This window comes from Frieseomelitta varia, unplaced genomic scaffold, assembly GCF_011392965.1.
Source record: "Frieseomelitta varia isolate USP_RPSP 00005682 unplaced genomic scaffold, Fvar_1.2 scaffold_239, whole genome shotgun sequence".
Classification (NCBI taxonomy): Eukaryota; Metazoa; Arthropoda; class Insecta; order Hymenoptera; family Apidae; genus Frieseomelitta; species Frieseomelitta varia.
Window position 1 is genome coordinate 264557 of NW_025109967.1, and position 24075 is coordinate 288631.

The 24075-nt window shown below is 42.4% G+C and overlaps 1 protein-coding gene across 1 annotated transcript in view; it reads right to left on the minus strand.

Moving 5' to 3' along the window:
- Positions 1 to 158: 158 nt before the first annotated feature.
- The window catches only part of LOC122527916, a 57154-nt gene continuing 33237 nt past the window's right edge, over positions 159 to 24075 (minus strand). The window contains exons 2-3 of the mRNA XM_043652500.1: positions 7484 to 7521; positions 159 to 3115 (exon numbers count right to left, since the gene is read on the minus strand). Of these exons, the coding sequence (XP_043508435.1) occupies positions 2081 to 3115; positions 7484 to 7521 (1073 nt within the window). The 3' untranslated portion in view covers positions 159 to 2080. The remainder of the gene's footprint in view (positions 3116 to 7483; positions 7522 to 24075) is intronic.

A 24075-nucleotide genomic window follows, 5' to 3' on the forward strand; every position in this document is an offset into this window, starting at 1 on the left:
ATATATATTTGTCAATTGCTTGAAATATAGCGATAGTAACGTAATAATTTTGAAGAGAATTATATTTCGTTTTATAATATACATGTCCACTTACCTTTGGAACAGAATCTTCGAACACATATCGTGGGAAATGATCGTAGCAGGATTTCACATTCACGTAAGTTAGGAAAAATATACTTTATTTCGATGTCCCGTGTCTCTTGGCAACGTGCGAGACGACACTATTTGCATGAAACGAGACACAGATGATAAAATTTAATTATCATACCTACTCGACGTATGTGTATAGTATTTAAAACAATCAACAACAACTGTTACGTGTAACGAAATCTACAGCGAACGACATTGTTGCGGCTGTCCCCTTCGCTACTATGAACGTACAGGTACGATGAATCCTCGCCGTGATTTTTTCTGAAAAATCAGAGGAGATTTGGATTTGCTCCGATCGAGTTAGAAAAAGGTGCCGCCAAGACAAGCTCTTTCACTCGTGCAAGTGAAAGTCTAAACAAAATCAGATGCTTTTGTGAGAGAAATATTGGTTTAATTTGTACAAAAAGAAATGAACAATTCCACGTCGAGCCGATCGTTTAATTAACAGGTGAACAGTCTTTGCGAATTTAACGAATGCAGCGAGAGACAGTCTGCACGTAGAAAGAAAGAAAGAAGGGAAAGAGAGAGGTGGAAATTTAGTCATCTACGATGGATCTTACTGGTTGAGAGCTGAACACGCAGAACAAACGCGTATTCGTCGAAAACGAAGGCGGGAGTGAGGACTTCCGCTTTAGCTAAAACACTAAAGAAAACAAATGGCGCAGAGAGCGATGAAATTTATTTACAAAAGGCGACGCGCGCGCGGACAGTGGGAAATGAACGCTCCTGCAACGATTTCTTTGCTCCGCGTGACTCCGTTCTCGCGACTGACGATAACGGGGCGTCGCGAGAGATTTTCTCGCTCGGCGCACGCGATCACGTGCGTACGGCGGCGCGCAGTCCATGAACGGAGATCACAACTCGTACCGGGCCGAGGTTTACTCGAGCATAACGAAAGTGCACGGCGCAAGTGCATTCAATCAATTTAAAATGTGTCCGTGAATTGCCGATAAACGAGTTTGACACAATCGCAACACGCCAGCCTGCCGACTCGCTACTCGCACGCGGCCACGCAAACATTGGGAAATTAATCGGTCGGGCTCTCGATTTTGAATCGTCGCGCGTTTCTCCCTGTCTTTCTCAACGCGGCTCTTTCGCAATACGATGCAACGTGAATATTCAGAGAGGTTGAAACATTTCCTCCATGAAAATCGATTAATGAAACAATCCAATTTGAACTCGCGGCCGAATATCGAGTCATACTTTGTCCGTTTGAACTGCTTTCTCCATCGCACGCGAGCTTGTGTTCGCTCGACGGTGTATCGATACCGAGTTGAGAAATCTTCGCATAATTTCAGTAAACACCGAGTTCCCAGAGTATCATTAGCAGTTGGATCCGACGGTAACCTGTATTTCGGCGCTTTTAGAGTTCTCAGAACGTCTCCGAAACGTTGAATTACGAAGCGAAAACGGCACGACGCAAATGACAGCTTATCGCCGATAAACGATTCGGAGTAATCGTTGAAAACTCGCGGTTTCCACGCCCAGATCGTCGACAATTGCCAAGAGGAATTGAAAAGTACGGCAGAGTGGCGATGGTGGGTACGCGCGCATTTACGTTGATTGACGCCGATAATCGAGGAACACGAAGCGGAACGCACGAACGAAATCTACGTTATATACGAACGCATTCCTCGCACCGATACAGAGATCCAGTCCCAGAACCCGTTGACAACAAATTGATGACCCGAAAGAGAAGAGGATTCGGAACGTCTCCCGTTTGTTTTCACCACAAACACCAAATCCACGTGATGTACATACAGCTGGAATGCGACGAGACAACACTTTACAGACTTTGTTTGTTCCGATATATACATACATCTATATCTCGTGGCCGCGTGTTTTTTTTTTCTTTTTCCTTTTCGGAAAGATCCCGAAATGCTCGCGTCCGCGCACTATCGTACAATTCGAACCCTGGCTGTCGGTACGTTCAACTGAGAGCCAACAGTGGCTCGACGGTCATACGGGATCTCCTGGCTTTGTCCTCCTCGTACTGTCTCATCTTCGCCAACTTCCACTTCCCTTTGCTCTGTTTCTTCCTCGGCGGTGGCTCGGTGGTGGTCGCTTCGCTGCCCGTCATCATCGCTTCCTCTTCCAACATTCTCAGCGTCTCGATGATGTTCCTCGGTTCCGTGATACGGCCGGTTGACGTCGCGTCGCTCTTGCTGCTGTCGTTCTTGTTCGCGTAAACCACCGACAGGTGAGAGAAGCTGGACTTGGGCGGAGCCGTGATGTCGGCAAAGTCTCGGAAATTCGCGAAGAAATCGCCGCCGCGAATCGGCTGAGGCTTCGGGTTTCTCAGATAGTTGGCGCGGCCGCGACTTCCGCCGTGATAGTACGGATTGTACGGGCTGCCATCGTCGGTCGCGTACTCGTCGTTCTCCTTCTCCTCGGGGTAGTAAGTGCCGCCTCGGATCACGCCAAAGTTCCCGGATCCTAGCAGCGGATGATGAAGAAGCGGGTCTTTCGCGGTGGCGGCCGCCGTTTGATAGCCACTGCGATCGCGTTGCAAGTAACCGAGGAATCTGTTCGGCCTGTATCTCTGCTGCTCCGCGAAAGAAAGTCGGTGATTCGCGAACAACTCGGCGAACGAGGGGAAGAAGTTTTGACTGTCAGTTTCCAAGCTCTTGTCCTCCTCCGGTGAGGACGCGTCCGGCTCGTCCGTTTCGCCCGTTTCTTTGGTATTTTCCGCTTGCTGGTCCTTCGACTTTCTCGGTTCCACGCGGCTACTAGTGTTGTACTTTGTTGCTTCTTCCGTCTTCTCCGTCACCTCGGACGGAGCTTGCTCGGTCGTGTCCGCTTCGTCTGTTTGCTCCTCTCGCTGCTGTTCCTTGCCGCTTTCGTCGGCCTCGGCCTCGGTCTCGGTCTCGGTCTCAGTCTCGGCACCGTCCGGCTCCATGTACATGTCCGAATCGTCGCTGTCCTCGTACTCTTCGCCCGTTTCGGAAGCGGACGCCACAGAGTCCTGAAACACGCAAACGAAATTTCCGAGTTAGGAGAAAACGATCGATCGATTTCATCGGGTCCGGGTGAACGCTTTTGTATCGCATTCGTCGTTGTTCGTTCGGAGGTATGCGAGGTATGACGTACTTTGGCGGAGCTCATTGACCGAACGTGTATAAACGGCGAGGACGCGTTCATCTATCCTCAAGCAGGACAACTCCGCCGCGTCGTCCTCGCCTTGACATTTAAGACATCTTCTTCGTGCCGACGACCGGCTGCAAAACTAGTTGGCTGGCACCGCGCGCGTATCTGCGTTGTCCGATACGACATTACGTAGGCATACACATACGCGTGCCTACGTACATTGTTGTATCCGCCGGAGGAACGTGCACGTGCGGACGCGAGATATGCTCACGCGTCCGTGCCGATGCAGACGCGTTGGTCGTTGAAACCGAGCGAACGAGTTGCGACACACCGGTGACACGCCTAGCATTGTTACCAATATGTCAGGTCAACTTACTCGCGTTCTAACTGTACTCGCTTACTTTGTATTCGTCGGATTTTTCCATCATCCCTCGGCTCGTTTCCACCGTCACGTTTTTCTCGCTCGATCTAACGACCAAATTTTTATTCGAACCGATCATCGAGCATCTTACGATTGTCATTTAACACGTTCCCGATTTTTGGTTACTTTATACCGCGTATTACGACCAACAGCTTTGCCTCTCAAGTATGTTTCAAGATATGTTTATCATAAGAAACTGTGATTATTGAGAAACGTGTCTAGAGTTTAAGATACGTTGCAGAACAAAGCAATAAATTTAATTTCAGGGCATTGCTTTAACAAACAATTTCTCAACGACGTCAAAATGAATTTTTTGATAAAAGATTTTGTTCCAAATATTTTTTTACTGTTATTGTTTATGTACCAATTTATATAACAATTGTTATATAATGTTTATGTAACAATTTATTATATAAATTATATAATACGACACTGCATCAAGTTGGCACGTTGATGTAGTTACTAATTTGTCGCAGCTGATTGTGAGCAAACGTGTCGAAATAATATCTCAATTCTAGTACGAACAAACATTTCCTCTCCCCTTGAAATTATCCCGTGTGTATCGTGTTATTTCAAACTAAATTTCATTCAAAACGAGTGCGTGTTTGCAGGCGTGCTTTTTTAAACTCTGAAATAGATTTTACTTAAATAACATTTGAAAATGAAGATTTATTTATCCGTCACGCGTAGAAGGTGGAACCGTATTTCCTCGGAGACGGCAAGCAACTACTCTTACACGTAGGGGCATAAATAAAGTCGCAAACCAAGTTTCAGATGGGCTGCGGATGTAGCAAGTTGTAAATCAATGAAGCGCAAAACATTTTCCGGCAAAAGAGACGTTAACGTATGCGCGCTGCTTTTTCCACGAGTTACCTACGAGGCGAATATTGCGTCAGTATTCGCGGACGACGAACACGCAACTTTTGCCCTCGTAAATGAAAGTGATAGACGAGCTGTTGTGTCGTGTGCGAAGAGGCGATCGCGATTATTCGTATAAACAGTCCTGATCGCGACGAGAAGAAAACGTCGCAGTAAATTACTCCGATACGATCTATCGGCCATTTTAATTAACGATTTTCATCGAAGAAACGAATCATTCTTTCGTTATTATCGCTATTATTCTACCTGTCGCATCAGAGTAGAGCTCGTGTCACGATGTGTTTCGTACTGTAAACTTCCATCGATTGCATAAATATTCGTGATCCAACGATCATCGTGATGAAAAATCGACGCGAGGGACGATCTCGCAACGAAAGCAAACGTTCTCCCGATGCTTTATCGGAGGAAAAACCGCGTAACAGAATTTCACGTATCCGCTGTCGGTTAGATGGCTGGATCGATGAACTGAAAAATTTTCCAAGAGAATTCGCAAGAAACTATTTGCCGTACAGACGTGAAACGTTTCTCGTTCTTTCCCCGATATTTATATAATGAAGCGACGGTGGAAAGGCATTGAATGAAGTAACACAGAGTGAAAGGATTGTTTGGTCGAAAGAGATCGAAATCACGACAAATCAGCCGTATTATAACGATCGCGAGGCACAGAACATTCCAGGTAGGGATGATGGATCGATGCATCGAGTGATCGCAAAATAAAGAAAAAGATGTTGTTATTACAGCACGGAAATTAATCACGTGACGCGACGCGACTCACCGATGATTATATTAAGTCAACGTTTCTGCACGCGGAATCCAATTATCCGCAACGTCCTCTCTTTCCCCCCCTGTGTAAATTATACGTGTATTAAGGGCAATCAGTTTACTGAGCTGTAGGCTATAGAATAGATCAGTGACGGCGAACCTTTTTGAGAAGTAGGTCAAATTTTGTTCATTATTTTTTTTAGTACTAGCTCGTGGGTCACTAAGTCAGTGGCGTCACTTGGAAAGGGGCAGGGTAGGATGGTTAAAAACTACTTTTTTTTTGGTTTTCACTTTTATAATCCTTTAAAAAGTTTACGTTTCCTTTTTGACAACTTTTACTTTTGCAAGTGAAGAGCGAAAAATAAACGTCGAAAAAATTGATATAAAGGGGGTGACATCGTGCTCAGTCACCCCTGCACTATACACTATATATATATATACTTTATTTCTTAATATTTTTTATTGTCTGTTTCTCTCTTTTATTATATAAAAAAACTAGCAAAGCTACTCATTCTGAGAATGGGATCTAGTGTGTTGTTCAGTGTTTATTACATCTGTTTAATCGTATGCGTTATATAAAATTTTTTGGACACAAGTAACTCGTATTAAAACTTGAAATATCCACATGTATACATAACCAAATCGTAAATCTTCCATAAAACACAATTATGCATTTATTTCTCACTTTTAAGCTCTAACCGAACACTTGTAATTTTCTGAACATTTTTTGAAAAGAGGGGTTCGAAAAATAATTAAAATTCTTTTGTATATATGATGACAAGTTTATAAAAATCAACGCGTGGGTCAGTGTCTGACCCGCAGGTCATAGGTTCGCCATCATTTGAATAGATGGTACACCGTACCACCGTACGCATAAATGCAATCGTATCGCAATGAAACGGTTGCAAGCTTCAGCGCGCAGGTGAAACTGACGCGAGAGAGAAAATGTAGGGGAAAATCCTGCAGCAAAGTTCGTTTCGACTCGACGCGGCGCTTTGACCACGATCTACGATCGTGGGATATCGACCTATGACGTTTCGGTCCGATTCCGGATCAAAATGATCGGCACGTTGCAATAATGATTGATCGAGTTGGAGCGAGGCTGGTCTTTTCGACTCTAGAAACCGAGCTGACGTTTCCCCTTATTCCTGTTTCTTGTCGACGCTCTGTTGCTCGCTCGACGATTCATTAAAATTCCATCCTTTGCTCTTTGATCGAAATAATCCAGCGAATATGGCATTCCTTGAAATCTAGATATTCCACGGAATTTTTATTGCAAAATGTACTACTAGGAAGAATAGCGAGACACGATCACGTTGCAACCTTTGAGGAATATTTATCAAAGTATTTGGAACTAATGGTTTTCTAATGGCAACAAGTTTCCAGCTTCGAAAATATATTTCTCACTCGATGCGAATATTTTTCACCGTCGTACGTACATACGTATGTACGATCAACGCGTCAAGTTTACCAGCGGCGAGCATCAGTTTCACTTTTGCTCAGACTTTGTTCGAAGGGGAGAGAACATTGCGAGACGATAATCTAAGCGCGTACTGCCACAGTTACATCAAGAGTTAATTCGTGCGTTTTTAATCGGCGTCATTATCTTCTTTCGTAACGAGAGAGCGACTTTAAATACACAGCAATGCACCAAAGAAGAAACGTGTTCACGACGTTCAAAACTCGATTCACTCGCGGCCGATCTACATAGTAGTAGATCCTACTCGCCCGAGCATAGGCAATTTTCCAATTGAAAAATACGTCTCGCGTAATATGACAGACTCATAAATCTTGCCATTTATATCGCGCGAAACGTCAATAAGGTAAGAATTTTTCACGCACCGTACGTCGGAATGCGTTTGACACGAAGCCATGGATCGCGTTGTTTTATCACGCGAATCAAGCTACGATAAAACAAAAATTTCTCGATCGACGTACAAAGTGCCCAAACTGATTGATCGCGTGTAATTTGTCAAAAGGAATAATTTCCTCTGTTGTTTTATTGGTCATTGATATATCAATACGATAAAAAATTGTGAAATTATAACGGAACACGAGTCACTTTTCGCGAAACCGTATTCTCAACAAATAACATTTCTCTGAAGTAAATCAAGTGATCGACTTTCTCCTCGTTTCGTTAAACAGACGAAAAACGCGTGTATTCTCTTTCTAATTTTTTCCTACCTCGTGTTCAACAGCGTCCGCAGGAACTGGCGCTCCATCTGAAACAAAGAACAAGTCCTTGTAAGATACAAAAACTGATTATACGATTTTCAGCCTCACTTCGTTCGGTCGGCTAAAAAAGTTTTCGTCGATTTTATTTACGTTCGATTATAAATCACGCTCCGTGTATTTCCTCGTTTCTCTCAAACTCACTTCCCACATTTTTTCCTTTCCAGTTGCAAAGTAATTAACACGTTCGCGACTGAAGGATTCCTGCGTTTTGTAAATGAATCCATCCGTGTCGTATAATATGTTGAGAGATCGTTTTGAAAATTTTATCCGAGCCTGACGAAACTGACGCGAAAAACACGACTATCGAATCAATTTGGCGCGAATGGAGAATGCAATTATCCGAAACGAAGACTCGGCATTATCGTTCAATCATGCGCAAATCAGTTGATTGACTCGCTAATAGGCACGATCACGAAATTACTCATCTAATAAGGGTTGTAATACCGGTCCGCCGGTTGATGAATGATCGTCCCCTTGCTGTTCAAGGTATGCCCATCGAAGCGTACCTTGAAATTTTCAATCAAGCAACAACGAAGCTGCCCGTGAATGATGAATGCGTCCGGTCCGTCAAACAATCCGTTATTATCGATATATTGTATAACATTCTGTACAATCTCCGCGTCTAAGCGTCTAAGCGCTGTCGATACCGAGGGAACTGTAAACGTTTCTCCTCTCTTCTCTATTTTCTTCCTTTTTTCTCCCTTATGGAACGCATTTCTACTTATTGAGACATTCATTTCTATTTAATGGTTAATGAGTCTTTTTAAAAATCGCTGTCTGTGTGCTACAAATAAAGTTCGGAAAGCACATTCTACGGCACTTTCTTCGTCCGACGAATAATAATAAATTGCCACGGATAAAACTTGGAACGGGTCGGGTTAGAAAGGATTAATTAACGTAGACTGTAGACAAGCGTGCAGCTACGACAGTTTTCTTTCATCGTTGCCAGGAGAGAAAGTCAATTACTACGATGACAAGCCGCAAACGTTTAGCGATGACGTAGTACGTCTCGGGAGATGCTCGTGGTACGTGTTCAAAGTTAAAACGCTCGAGCACAGTTGCTCCCTTGGCACCGCCTGTCAAGTATAGTTTGAGAGACAAGGCGCCTTGGATCACCGCGTACGTTTCCTACTTACTTGTCGCTCCGTTCTACATTTTCGCTCCGTTTCATTTCGATCGCGCGAGTGTCCTCGAGCAGGCTCGCTCACCCTCCAGCTTCAGCCGGACTTTGAAACTTTCAGACAAACTATGTTCCTACTAAAAGTCGCTCCTAATAAACTCCTAATTGATCGAATCGGTTGCATAAGCGAAGAAAGCAACGCGACGAAGGACGCGTTAGTCCACCTTTTACTCGTCGTTATTATATATATATATATATATTTATTATTATAATATAATATATTATTATATATGATATTATGTATAATCATATATGCATAACTCTGTCACGAGTTTTAAAATTCGAAAGAAAATTCCTCTTGTTAATCGCGCAATATCTCTCGTTGAAGGAAAGTTAACGGGTAAAAAGATTAATAGATCACTACATTTAGAAACGAGACACAGGGTCTAACGCGATCCTTGTTACTAATTAATTACGCGTAATTGGCTTTCAGCGTTTTTATCCGGATAAGTCATCATCCGTATTAGCCGAGCAGATATCATTAGATTATTCTGAAAATGATTTCTCAAATAAACTTGTTAAATCACGCGGACCGTTGGCAGTATTTCACCACAGCAATTACAGTCACCGCAACGTAACGCGGCGCTGGCCGGTAATTTGTTGCACCGATTCTGTGAAATTCTCGTAATTTATTGCCGTTGTGCGTATCATTGATCGCAACGAAGGATGTATCCCCGCATTTAGAATGGAACCCACGTACCCCAAGTGGAATCTTCATACGTACCTAATGTCGTGTCGTCAAATGTCGCGCTTGTGGCCAAATACACGCAAATTAGAAATTCACGCAGGCACCGTTTGCAAAGTAGTTTTTTTTTTTTTATAAAATTGGCCGCGGGTGCGCTCATCCACGGTTGAGAATTGAGAAGAATTATTTTTTCTCATTTTCCATCTCCAAGTCTAAATATATCGTACTCTGAAAGGAGTTTTGGACATTTTCAGCTGGGAAAGAAATTACATAAGGGAATTGTTACAAGACGAGGGATTGTTCTACAGCAACGGGTAGGTATGGGAAATGCATAAGGAAGGAAAGTTACAATCGCTACAAATTAATTATATTCGCTCGCTCTCAACCGAAACACGTAGAACACATACCACCGTAATATTATCGTTTACTACAGATTGATAGCCATTTGAGAAATGCCATTTTCTCAAAGTCTGAAATTGGCGTTAGCGTCTGAGCCAACTTTCGATCTTCCAACTTAACCGAGTTAAACGCGAGATTTATTCCAGCAGAAGGCAAAGTTTCACTCGCACGATTAAACGACCGAACCGACCGGTACATTCTATAATACACCGATGGTAGTTTACGTTACGCGATGACACAGATACCGATCTTTTCAACGCATCAACGTGCACCTCCACGCTTTCTAAAGCGAACCGATGCCAGCAACATCTTCGCGAGGGAACAATCAACAAGGAGATGTCGAAAGATACGTAATACCCGCGCACTGTATTCTTGGGTAATAATGTATGCCTGACGCGACATCGCTTTGCTATACATAGAGCGTGCGTTGTACATACGTACATACATTCCACCTCCATACGCGGTCGCGACAGTAGCAACAGTTATCGGAGGCAGCTAATCTGCCTCTCACACCACCTCCTCGTCCAACGATTCTTTCTGAAATCAACAATGACGAGGAGGACGATGCCGACGTATGTATTATACAGGGTGTTTCGCAACTTGTGGGAACCCACTTCGAGAGCTGATTGTACGCCTAAAAATAATGAAAAAACATCGTCTACAAATATATGTCCTGTCTGTCTTCGTTTATGAGATATAATGAATTTTCTGTTTTAATTACTTTTACAAAAGATGCTCGAAATGGCCAGCGTCCTGTCATTCATCTGGTTACTCTCTCTATCGTTCCTGGTGTTTCTCGAATTTTTCGGAAGCCTTGCTCTATTCTACTTCGTAGTATTTCAGCATTTTCAGTCCATGTTGCGTATACAATAGATTTTAAGTGTCTCCACAAGTAAAAATCTAATGGATTCAAATCCGGAGAACGAGCAGGCCATGCAATAGGACTTCCACGACCAATCCATTTATTTGCAAAGTGTTGATTTAAAAATTGCCTAGCCACTCGGCTAAAATGCGGCGGAGTTCCATCATGCATAAACCGTATACGAAGTCTAATATCGATTGGAACTTCCTCTAATATTTGTAAATGAGTGCTCAAAAAATCAACGTACTTTGTACCTGTTGGTTTCCCATTAAGGGAAAAAGGTCCAATTAAAAATTTATCAATTATTCCTGCCCATACGTTTAAACTAAACTGGTGTTGATGTTTTGAATGCACAATAACATGTGGATTTTCCTCGTCCCAATTATGATTATTATGAAAATTGAATGTACCATCCCTGGTAAAACTAGCTTACTAGAGTTTGCTCTGTATATAAAATTCATTGTATTCGTCACAAAGATAGGACATATATTTATATGACGTTTTTCCATTATTTTTAGGCGTACAATCAGCTCCCGAAGTGGGTCCCACAAGTTACGAAACACACTGTATATATGCTCGGCTTGCTCGGCCGCTCGCGCTTTCAAGCAATGGCTGTTCGCGCCATTGTTTCAACCAACAACCGTTTGTTCAGATGACGTTTTATTATTGTCTCCAGCTATCACGATGGAAAAAAAACGTCGCGATCGTGTGCTCGTAATAACTTAATAAGACGGGCTCTTTCCGTCCTGAAAACTCGCGGGTTCTTTGTCTCGTGTGTTCTCACAATCGCGGCAGATCAAACTATATAGTTTTCCTGTCTCGCGTGAAAATATGAAAATACCGTAGTATCCTTAGCCGTACGCAGACGAGTAAAATTGAATCGATTTTAACACCAAATGACCAATTTCAAAATTTAATTTAAAATTGTTACTTCTTTCGTTCATTTTTTAACTTCATGAAAATTCTTATATCATCTGATTAATCAATTCTCTTTTTCCTCCTTTTTTTATTGAGAATAATTTCTCGTCTGACTCGTCGACCGCGACCGGTCAACAATTTACATCATTTTATAAAGTTCTCTGCTTCGTACCTTCGTTCTGAACTCAACCAAGATCCAAACAGCTGTGAATGCACCACTGGCGATAAAATTTCGAAAAAGAAGAATGACGTTAGTTGGAACTATTCGGAGCTCAGAAGAGAATTATCAAAACTTGCAAAAGCAAGAAAAAATGATATGGCATATTTCTTACTATAGAAGTTTATAAATCAAATGATTGTATTCTGACAACTTACAAGAGCAACGTTATAATACTATGTTGGAAGCATGAATATACGAAAATTAGGAACATAAAAGGAATGTTTGAAATAGTAATAACGTATCACAATAAGATAAATTACGCGTCAACAGATAACAGATAAAAGATAAATTGAAAATCTATATTTCTTTCGGAAAAGCAACGTTTATTTGTGTAATCGTTGTACCGGTTACGGTAAAAATACGTATTGTAAAATGGCAGTATGGTTAGCGTTAACATTACAACTACCAAAGTGGTCAAAATGATCAATCGATAATTTTCGTTTAGACATTTCACAGATATGAAACAGTGTATTTTTAGAGACTTAAATGATTCTTCGTAAAATATACAAATAAAAACTTGTGTACCCTATTTATTACCCAAGTATTATAAAGATTTTCTCTATTTCTCTGACTCGTAATATCTCCAATGGAAATTTTATGCGTTGGTAGTTGTAGCGTTAATTGCTCGTGTATTTCTTCTCGTGAATTCGACGAATTTCGCTCGTTTCGCGATTAAAACAAAGTTTCTCCATTTTCGGTCGATCGTACATCGTCGAATCTATGTCGCAGTCGCAGCGAAACGCGCACGCACGTGTGTGTGTGTGTGTGCGTGTGCGTGTACACGTTTATATAGAAACGTAGTACGAATTGGTTTGATGGACGAGCAATCAAAGTCGACAGAAAAGAATTGCACGCTTACCCGCGGTGCAGATCGAAGAGACAGCATACCGTTCGCCGTTTCTAGATAACCGTGGCTGCTTTGAAATTGTAATACGCACGCGAACGACATAATCAAATCGCAAATCAGACCGGATTCTTATGACCGCGCGGCGCGCACCGTGCACACCGACAAGGAAGTGATTACCATCGTTCGAAATACGAATCTCTCTCTCTCTCTCTCTCTCTCTCTCTCTCTCGTTTCTTTTTTCGCCCTGGGTTGCAATGGGAAAGGACTCGGGATATTACGTACCCAGCTGCAAAACCAGAGGAAAATTTGTATCCGAACGATTGGAATCGTTCGTGGATCGGGGCGCTTCCTACTTTCAGTTCATTTTCGAAAAGAAAGAAAAAGAAAAAGAAGAAAGAAAGAAAAAAAAATCGTTAAAACCCGGCGCGGCGCTGCGTTCCCGTATTTGCCGCCTGTTGACCGCCTAACGAGACGTTTCAGAGACCTTCCTGAGTGATATCTCGGCAATATTTTACCGGGCTCTGGCGAGCGGCGAACATAGTTGCCCGCTTGAAAATTACCAGCACGACATCCACGTCGCGGGATTAATTAATTTAATACATCTACTTGCAGTTTAACTGCAAGTATCAAGCAGAAGGCTACTTTTCGCCCCGACATCCGGGAGACGAGGTTACGTTCTGATAAATTAACTCAAATTCATTGCACATTTCGCGGACAACCGTCCCTACACGGGCTCGAGCAGTTCTCGATCGTAAACTTCTCTCGAAACTTGCTTTCCATCCGCTCACCCTCCATCTGTTTATAGCTGATAATAATTGGCAATCAACCGACGATAGGCATCTTTCGATCCCGATCGCAAACGCGTTCGTTCGATAAAACCGGATTATCCGTAGCGACGAACCGCACGTACACAAATACGTGGAAATATCGCGTCGTTCGAGCTTCTAAAGTCAAATGAAAAGTTTCTCCGTTTGTGGTTTTTCCGTGATCGAGAGAGTCGAGAGCCTATTCTGTACAAAGTGAAACGAAACTGTGAATTACGTACGGATTATTCGGAGATTATTCGACAAATCCGAAGAAGTTGTGTGCGTATACGACGCAAAAATTGACGCCCGCCGTAAGAAATAGAAAACACGATTTATTATATTCTCGCGGTGTGGTCTCGAGATCGACTGGCAGTAATAATCGCGTTCTTATAACCGCCTTAGGAAATCCGATTACGATTCTCTGCGCTAAAACGCACGCTTTGACGATACGCGTGTAAGCGTTTCGCAGAGTGAGAAATACTGATTGCGCTGCATTGAATGCGGTGCCACGAAGAACGATCGAACGCGCAACAAAGGAATTGCCACGTACGCGCTGCTCCCATCAATAATCATTAACGAGGCAAGCGCTGCTTTATCGGGCCTGTGTTATCCGCGATTTCGAAACTGAGTTTCACCGTGAACACAGTGCCGTCTCCGAGAGTGAAGACGAATCCAACGTCAGGTTGGTTTCCAGAAACCAACACATCGCCGGTGTTTGTTCACGAAACCACCTCGTTAATTCAAATTATCGTGTGATCACGGAGCATCGTGCGCTTTCAATCTCCAATAGACGTCACCAGCGCCAGAGACGCGGATAATTGAAAGTACGCGGAAATATAGGTGTAAGAGGCACTTATTCCCCAAAATCTGAGTGCAGCACCGTATTCGCTTCAACTCGACGAGATTTCACGAATCTACGCCTAAATAAATAGCCAGAGATCTTATCGCGAATATTTTTACTGCGATTACGTTATCGAAATTACCGAAGTGACTCTGATAACCCTTTTGCTGCTAAAGAAGCTTTAAAGATTTTCTTTCGAGGTGCTGTTGGCGCTTACTTCAGTCGGCGCCTATAAGCGCGCACTTCACGTTGCTCGAATCAAACTAAAGGCGCCTACATTTAATAAAATTAAAAATGTACAATTCAATAAAATTGAATCGCAATTACATTGCAAATTAAGTCAAACTAAAGGCGTCGACATTTAATAGAGTAAAATTGATGAAATTAAACATGTAAAATTTAATAAAATTAGAGAGAGACGGGGAGACAGAAAGAAAGATACATTGATGCGCAGCATTAAAAGGCAGTGCACGGCATCATGGGAATCGGTTGGCACGGAACGTGGGAGTTTGCATGGGCCACACCTAGCCGATCGAAGAATCGTACTGAAGAGGACGTTCGTTTCGCGAAGAGGCTCGAGGGGCAGCAAGGCGATCGAGAGAGAGAGAGAGAGACGAAGAAGGAGCGCTCTCGTCGCTCGAAAATACTTCTCGTTCCACAAGAGTGAAAGCATCCGGCTGGGCCGCAGCAGCATCTCGGATCTCGGATCTCGGATCACGAGTCACGAATCTCGACGTGGCACCTCCCGGCCACGTATCGTCAGCGCGCTATTACCGCGAGAGGCAGCGATCGTCTCCTTCTCGGCGATCGTGACGACTTAAACTTTCGTTTAATTTATCACGGCGTGCGCGGGAGTCCAATGAAGAACTTTCTCTCCGCGGGAAAAATCCAGCCGATCGTACCTCGCCTCTTTCACTCTCCGCTGCGGCGTCTTCTCTCCGTATCTTTCTGTTGCTTTCATCCGGAAATAGCCGCGATACCGAATAGCCGTTTCTACACAACGTTATTAACGATGCTCGCGCGAGCGGAAAGTCCAACGTGCGCGGTGTCTAGTGACGTAAAGTCTTACGAGCCTTGCAAATGGCAAGGATACATACGTGTCGACGATCCGCGATTCGATCGATTGTTTCACAAATTGTTTCGCAGCGATTGGGCGATCCTAATTGGCTACACGTCAGAACGTATTCCATACTTGGCAAACTGATTTCTCATACGAATACTTATTTCTCTCGAACACCCCATTTACTTAAACACTTATAAACTTGTGCCGCCATTATCGAAACTGCAAGGTCTGCATTTATTCCGGATACTTTCCTTCATTCGCAGGAAGAAAAAAGTCAAGCGAAGCACAAATGTGCGCAATTCACGTATAATTTGCTCGATTGATATAGGTGTACCGATGCAAATTCGCCGCGAGCAAAGTGATTTATATAATGCTACTCGCCGTGAAATTCTCGATTGCTCTTCGGTACGGTGGAACTTCACCCTCCAGATATTGTTTTGTTCTTCGCGCAGCGATTTACGATAACCAACCGTGAATATGTTCTACACATTGACACGAATGAGACAACCATTGGTCGGAAGCAAGGAGCATTCTCGATCTCCTAATAGTCAGGTATTTTCGATAGCTTGATAGATTTCAAACACGGTGTTACAGAAATGATTGTTCCTTCCTGTTTTTAATTACTCGTGCTCGTACGTATCGCGAAATAACAAAAGTTACGTTCGTAACATTACAATCGTGCGTCCGCAATGAAAAAAATAAGAGGTATGCTTGTATGCGTCACAGTTTCTGATTATCTTTCCGCAACTTTCACGCTGCATTCAAATTTGAAATCTGATAAATCGAGCAGATTACACGATGCTTCGTGCCCTCGTAATTCTTCAAGCACGAGGAATAACATCGCCTGTTATCTACCATCAGATGCACCCGACTTCCGTGTCCTTTGCACGGAGAGAAGAGATCACGATCGATACACGTTGCAGTTGGATCGAAACGACTCGCGGTTGCAAGAAGGGCTCGCGATCGAGATCTGCCGGTTTCGCGAGTTCACTCTCGCGAATAAATAAATCGAACGCTGAATTGCGGAAGCGACTTGTCCCATGTAAGAAAACTTTCATCTCAGACTTTACACCTAATGTACTTCAAACTTTTCAATTAACACTTCCGCCGCTTGCAAATGTTGCGAACGCTTTTATCTATCCTAATGTGTAATACACAGGGGCGTAGAATAGTACATTTACTTGTACGAACATTGTTGTTTGTCGTTTCACTCCAATATTGAAAAATTCATCTTTTAAAACAATTCTTTCGGTTCTGGGAGTTCTATACTCTATTCTATAGCTTCTATATTTCATTTGAAATTCGTAACAAACACGTTATTGTCCATTCGTAAGATACGTAGCTAGTCTAGTATCGTTCGTAAAGGAATCGATATTAAATCGATATTAAATATATATATATATATATATATATAAACTAATTAGTCATACTAAAAGACATTTATTCGTTTATTACTTCGCAGAGTTAAATCGAATATTTAAATCTTCTAAAATTATTGACGCCGATTAGATTGAAATATCTTTGAATACTAATCAAGTTGGAAAACACGTTTCTCGCGCACACGTACATACACACGTGTATTTTAATAGTCGTATAAAGTACTCGTCGCGTTGCCTCTACGCTTCATTCAACGACTGTTTCGAATATGAGACTCACAGAGAACAAGGATCAATTGCAAGATGAAAGTAACGTGAATTCGATCGTATTCGGTGATGTTTCGCTTGCTCTCTCTGTCGTTGAGGGAGACATTGACCTTGGCAATGTACTTTCAGTATTCCACTTTCACTACCAAAAATACAGATCTGTTTAATAAATCATTAACAAACGTTTCACACTTGTAACTTGTGAAATTGTAACCTCTGGTAACATTACAACACGTATATTCCTGATCTTTTTTAATAAAAAAACAATTTAATAATTACTACGTAAATTGAAAACCATTTTTTTCCTTCAAGCACATTAACGGGGACAATTTACGACAATTTGCAGAATGTTGACGATGAGTCGCAAAGATTAGTTTAAGCCGAGCAGTCGAGCACGGAAACGCAAGGCTCTTTTGCAAGGAATCCGACGACACTTTCTCCTTAATTAAGGAGCAGGTAACTCGTCGCGCGAGCTATTAATCGCGCTCTGACTTTTTACTGCCGAACATAAACATCAAGCAACACCTTATCAAACGAAATATCTGACTGCGTTTGTCATCGATTTTAATAACAATCTTTCGCGACGTTAAATGCCCACGTTCGTTCGTTCGTTCGTTCGTTATAGCTTTAATTAGACATTAGATAATTGGAGCAGATCCAAATGTAATTAATTTTACCAATCGTGATGTAAGCAACGAAAGCGTCGAGTACGCTACCTCGAATGAGGATCTCGCGAATTAATCACAGACATCAGTTTCAATTTTTGACATCGTCGTTGCACGCAAAATCAGCTTTGCAAATTATTTGATCGACACTTCTCTTCGAAAGATTTTTAACGTTCTCGAAGAAATGGAATTAAAAAGCAAATACGAGGTCGTTCAGCCGAGGGAAAACACACAGATTTCCGATTGTAAAAGTGAAAACGCTTTCGTTCCTTTGCCGGAGATGCGAGGATTGGTTAGAGGTTATTAGCGTTAAATTTATTCTCGAAGGATGGATTTCAAAAGAGCTAGTTAGACTACCGCAATTTATCACCGAACCGAGATTGACGCTCATAAAGATCGACTCGATCGACAAGGCACCGCCGCCAGTACGTAAGTAGGTACATACGTACGATCGGTATAATTTTCTCCGAGAACAGTAGAATCTTACAAGAGTCATGATGTTCGTGTGACTTTCTCTCGTGGCCGTAAGGCGTCCGACTTCCTGGTAACGGAGGACCGAGTTATGACAGACCGTGATCGAGAGTACGATCACGAAGATTCTCAATCTTCGAAATAATTTTTCTTTCGAAAGCACTGCACGGAATTTCAACTCCAAATTATCGCGATCAACCCATCGTTGCAGGCGATTTCAAACGATCGTCTATTACCACGAAAACTCGATGAATGCACAAGGACTTTGACGGATTTAACAGTGTTTCAAAAAATGAAAAAATTGTTTCATCCGGTTGATAGATTTAATTTTGTTTGAAAAAAAAGAAAAAAAAGAATGGAAAATGAAACGCAGCATCCTCGTTACCATTTTTCTTTCTGCACGATATCTGGAACACTTTGATCATCCGTGCAAGGACGTTTCGATCATTAACATTCTATGGCAATCACTCTGGCATATTTACTTTTCTCACGACAGCTTCATCGCGTACGTTGAAACTGCACGCGGAGAGGTCTAATTGCAAGTTGGTAGAACAGGTTGATGAGGCGATAAATCTTAGTCAAAGGTACGCTTGTACTTGCATTTTGATAAAATCTTGTCATTTTGTAAGAACTTCAGGGTGCAACTTTCAGGTAGCAAAGAACGACAGCGGTAATTGATCATCTCGGTAATTGATTATTGACACGTTACGTTTCTTGCGTGCCGAATACATTTCCATATCGACGCGAAATGTGCAAACGTGGGCTAACATCGCCTTATTTATCAGTCGTGATACTGGCTGTTTCGATTCCTTCGACTGATTTATAACGCGCGTCCGGTTGTCCCTGTTTTACAAGACAGCAGCCGATGAAAGAAGTCAAAGAAGTCAATCTCGTTCGCAGACACAATTGTAGCTGGCGAGACTTCTTTCCAATCGGCAGCCACGCACTCCGGGTGTCCAATCTTTGTCGAAGCGAACGTTTCCCATTAATGCAACGCACGCGTTTAACGGTAGCGAAACGATTTAGTTATTTGTCATGCCTGCCGGCTTTATTGTAACAACTTGTACCCGGTTCGTTGGCTCGAGCGTTGAAGCTGACAACAACCGGAGGGCGAGACACACTGGTTTCCCGATTAGAAGTTCAATGGTCACCATTTACACGTACTATTGTACGAACATAGGTTCGTATGTACATAGATTTACGCCTACGTTAGATAGATACACGGGTGACGCTAGACGGGAGATTCGCGTGCTCTGATTCTTTGGGCAACTAGCAACCAATCCAACGCGACAGAAAGCAATCACTGACCGATAGTCACACATTTTCTTTATTACATCAAGTGCCATGTACACTTGTAAATGTCAGTCGACCGACCTTGCTGTGCCTCGCGAGTATGGTCGGGAAAAAACGTGAATGGCTATCGCGAAGCAACGGCAAACAACGCGAGACGAACGATCAGTCACTCGTCCAGAAACTTCAGCAAAATGAAAAACTGGCGCGCGCGTGAATGTAAAGTAAAGGGTAAATGCAACATTGCGTGCCGAGGCAGAAGTGATCCAATAAAAAATCAGCGAGCATCGCTTGATCGAAAAACAAGCATAAACCTACCGCGTATTAATATTAGGACCTAGTTACTCACAAGTAACTACTCGTTTTTTGATATTTTATTTAAGAATTAATCTATAATATAATTTAACAATAAGCACAGTAAATGTCAATGTAATATTTAACTAGAATAATACAGGTTACGTTAAAAGCGAGTTAAATTATTGTCATTAGATGGCAATGCTTATTAAATATAAAGAAAACGACATTACTTATGGGTACTACAGTATTAACAGTAGCTGTATGGGCGTGTGATGGTATTTTGAATCTCTTGGGTGAAAAATCACTGAAATATCGGGATAAAAAAGAAAGTAGGTAGTTTAATTTAAAAAATTAAAGTCACAATCCCGAAACGAAGAATGCTGCAGGTACAATGAAAGAATACTTTCACAATTTGTAAAATTGCTGTTTCTCTATGTTATAAATTTGTATTCTCTGTGTAATAAATAATAAAAATTTCCCTCGTTATAAATCTTTCGGTAATCTTCCTTGCGAGAAACTTGGCATTTCGTTAAAAAGTTCGATCGTGCGTAATCACCGAAAAGATACACGACACGCAGCGCACGTGTCAACAAGTGGGTGAAGTTGACAGGCAACGTTGTTCGTTTGAAGTTGAATGATCGGCGTGGGTGTAATATAGTGGTATCGTAGCTACTTGATTAGGTGGGCGCCAAGGAATGCACCAATGCGTAAGAGTGCGCGAGTGTTTCTACGGATTCTTGCTGCAGGACAATACATACGCGCGATATGCGTGCCAAGGCTCACGAGTCTCGAAGAATCACGCGTGATTCTTACGATCACGTGACGATTCCGCTGACTGATCATCGTTTCGAATCGTTCGTGTTCAACCTCGCAAGTTGTCGCTTGTTAAACACTCGTGTTCGAAGCTACGACTAGTTTACGAGAGTGTAGTTCTCGCGTCACAGTGCTATCTACGCTTGACCATCTGCACTTTGACGAAACGAATGACAATAATTTTCACGATTTTCTCATTGGCTGGTTGACACCGCGACTCCTCGTGCAATTTAGTGTTTTTAACCGAGTTAATAATTCAGTCTCAGAGATACGAATCTCTCGGTATACATGAGTACGGCGAGAGAAGTCTTTCCCGGATGTGATCTTTTACCTACTGGTTTATTTATCGTTCGGTGAAACGCACGTTGTACCACCAAGGACGCAATTCCGGGTACAAATTGCAAATCACGAGTCGCCGGTCGGTATTCAAACCTTGTTAATATCGATGGACTTTCTCGCGATCGACGAAATTTGTTGGTTGGGACATCGATCACTCTGCCATCGGGAACAAAGCGGTTTTCCCTCCGCTTCGATGATTTTGGCATGCTTTTGAAGTTCCAAATTCGCGTTCGCGATTGTAAGCCTCGCTGCACGATATATATGCAAATTTGCAGGAAACCGGTCGCAATTTACAACGCGCCAGACTCGTCATTATTTAAGGAACATTGCAACAACAAAGGCATCTGTCAGCATCGCCGTTTCGTTCCTTATTTCCATGACGAAACAATTTTTCACTTTTTGCACGTTCGATGAATTGCACGCGTTTCATTGATAAAGAAACTCGTTCCTTTTCAATCGTGTTTAAATGAGATTTTAAAATCAAATCGAAAGAACTGGCTGTTGTATCTGATTGTGACTTGTATGCAAAAAAAAAAAAAAAAACAGAATTTTATTCGCATCGAATAACTGTATATACGATCGACCAATAATATCGCAGTTTATTTTCAATCGTTTCCAATGTTCTTAAAAATAAGCAAATGGCAAAGCCAACGGTACAATGAAATGAATTACTGATAAATAGAAAGTAAACAGTGTACAGGTGAACAATTTATACTCATTTGATAGTAACCAATCAATGACACGTGCAGCTCGTTCTTCAAACCTCGTATTTCACAATTACGGTGCTTTCAGCTTTGCGCTTTCAAAGAGTAATTATATAAAATAAGAATTATTTATAAAAATTACTCAATTCATTGATAAAGGATACACGCTTATCAGTTCCTACGTCGAACTGATAATTGAAAGACATAAATGTATCGATGTGAGGCCATCATAGCACAGTTACGGATATTTTATTAGTTATTAGTTATGAGTATGTAAATTGCAAGCATAAGGAAGAACATCGGAGAAACCGAAAACAGGTTAAAAAGAGCATGATTTACAGTATCGTTCAACTTACATAACTAATTTCCCTTTTATCGAATGATCATTACATTAAAATGCGATTTATGAAACGCGCATCCTGGCTCGCGCGCATCGTTTGTCGATTTAATCGATTAGTAGCAAAGTCGGGCGAGAATAAGCTAATTTCCCTTGCGCAACTTAATTGGATGATAGGCCAGCAACGCGAGCTCGCGGTGTTCTCGTTTCCTCTTTATCTTTTCATCGCGCAGCTTGTTTCGAACAGCGCGCGCCGCGCAAATTAAATACGCTTTCACAGCGTGCGCGCGCGGCGTGAGCTTTCCGCGTGAAGTAGAAAGTCTGTAATCGTTCGAAACAATCGCGAAGAAAATCAGATTGCGCGCCGTCGGACGTCGGACGGATATGACGAACGAGCTGCCGAAATTAACTGCAAAGTAAGTACAGCCGATCGATCTTGGCAAACAATTTCGAATCGGATCGCAGTTGCTGAAAAGATTTTCACTTGCTACAAGCATCTGCGTCGCATATGTTTCACGAATAATAAGGACAAGATCGCGCAATTTCTGCGTTCAAAACGATTGCGTTTGAGTATATCGGCTATCGGATACCAGGCAAACAGCTATTTTCCCATTAATCAATTTCAACGGCTGTGCAATGTTTATAATACATATCTTACCCATGATTTCCAGCTGTCTAGGAAATATAGCGTATAAAAGAGAGACGATCGTTAATATCAATGATTACGTTCCATTATCCCGCGAAATATGCTGCCGAAAATAATCTTGGCAGCATATTTTCACATTTACTCTCGATAGAGTTATAAATTGATCACAATTTTAATATATAAAATTAAGCGATAACGTTAAACGCTATGTATTTAAGATAAGATTGCCGCCAAGTTGCGAGTACGAAGCGATCTGAGGTAACCGAGTTATCGAGCAAGCGTTTCAAATTTATTCAACTACCGCCTATTTATTTAATTTCCCCGGTATAAAGCTGAAGCTGAAAGATTGTCGTAACGCGCGACAGCAGTCATCGATACTCGAGAAACGTTGTACACCATCGAGAACCTTGGACGGTTTTGTTTTAACCGTCAAAAGAAACAAACAAACAAGAAAGTTTCGGTAAAAAGACGAAAGCTATATTTCGACGTACACGCGAACGAGAGGAGAGCAGGAAGGGGAGAAAAATGCAAAGGTGAAAGCGGACGAAAAATGATCTGATTATCCTGTGAAAGAGACCGATCGTGGTGAACACTTTCCTTTGCCATCGTTGCACGAGTGTGCGTATCCACGTGCAACACGCGCGTCTCGTTCGCCAATTACATACGTTGGCAACGTGAAAGAGCCTTTCTTCCAACGGGGAGGGGAGAGGGGGAGGGGAGAGGGGAGCAGCAAATAATGAAACCGATTTTAATCAGTCCTTATTAGCACATCTTTCCGGGTCTCCTTAATTCCCAACTCCCGACTTCGGTTCGATCGTTTTCGAAGATATATCCGTCACCTATGAACCGTGAATTTTCCTCGTTCCGCCTTATTGTCTATCCATTTTTAATACCCACGCATTTCCTGTTTTCTCAAACTATGATTATCTACCGTCTGCCACCACGGTACGTTGTAATAAATCCACGCTAAATCCGCGAAACTATTTCAACGCTTCCGTGTACGAGTTGTACGTTTCGCTTAGATTTGATTACCAGCGTGTAACAACAATGTAATAGTTCCACTGCGTACCGATGAAATTTTCCAAAAGTTTTCCACGTCGGTAGTTTGTACGGGCGGGAGAGAGCGGAGAAGATGGCAGAGAGATGAGCAACTTTCACGAGGAACGAGCTAACGTCGGTGCGGGACGTGAGAAATTCTCGAGGGTCCACGACCTGGACGAGTTGTCCGTGCATCTTTCATGGCCAAGGTGGTCGATCGATTCTCTTTGGCCACGGAGCGAGCCGCGTGCTCGTTTATGACAGCGATAAAATATCCGAGTCACTTTTCACGCGAGTCGATAAGTTCGGTAAAACTAAACGTGGGTGACGGCAATCGAGCGAGTCTCGATGCGCCGAAACCGCCTCGTTCAGAATCTCGAGGAATGAAAGCGGCAAAATACTTCCCCATTGACGGGACATTCCTACGCCGTTTTCGCCAAGATTCCTACCGATCGTTCGTCAACAACTTTCTTGAAA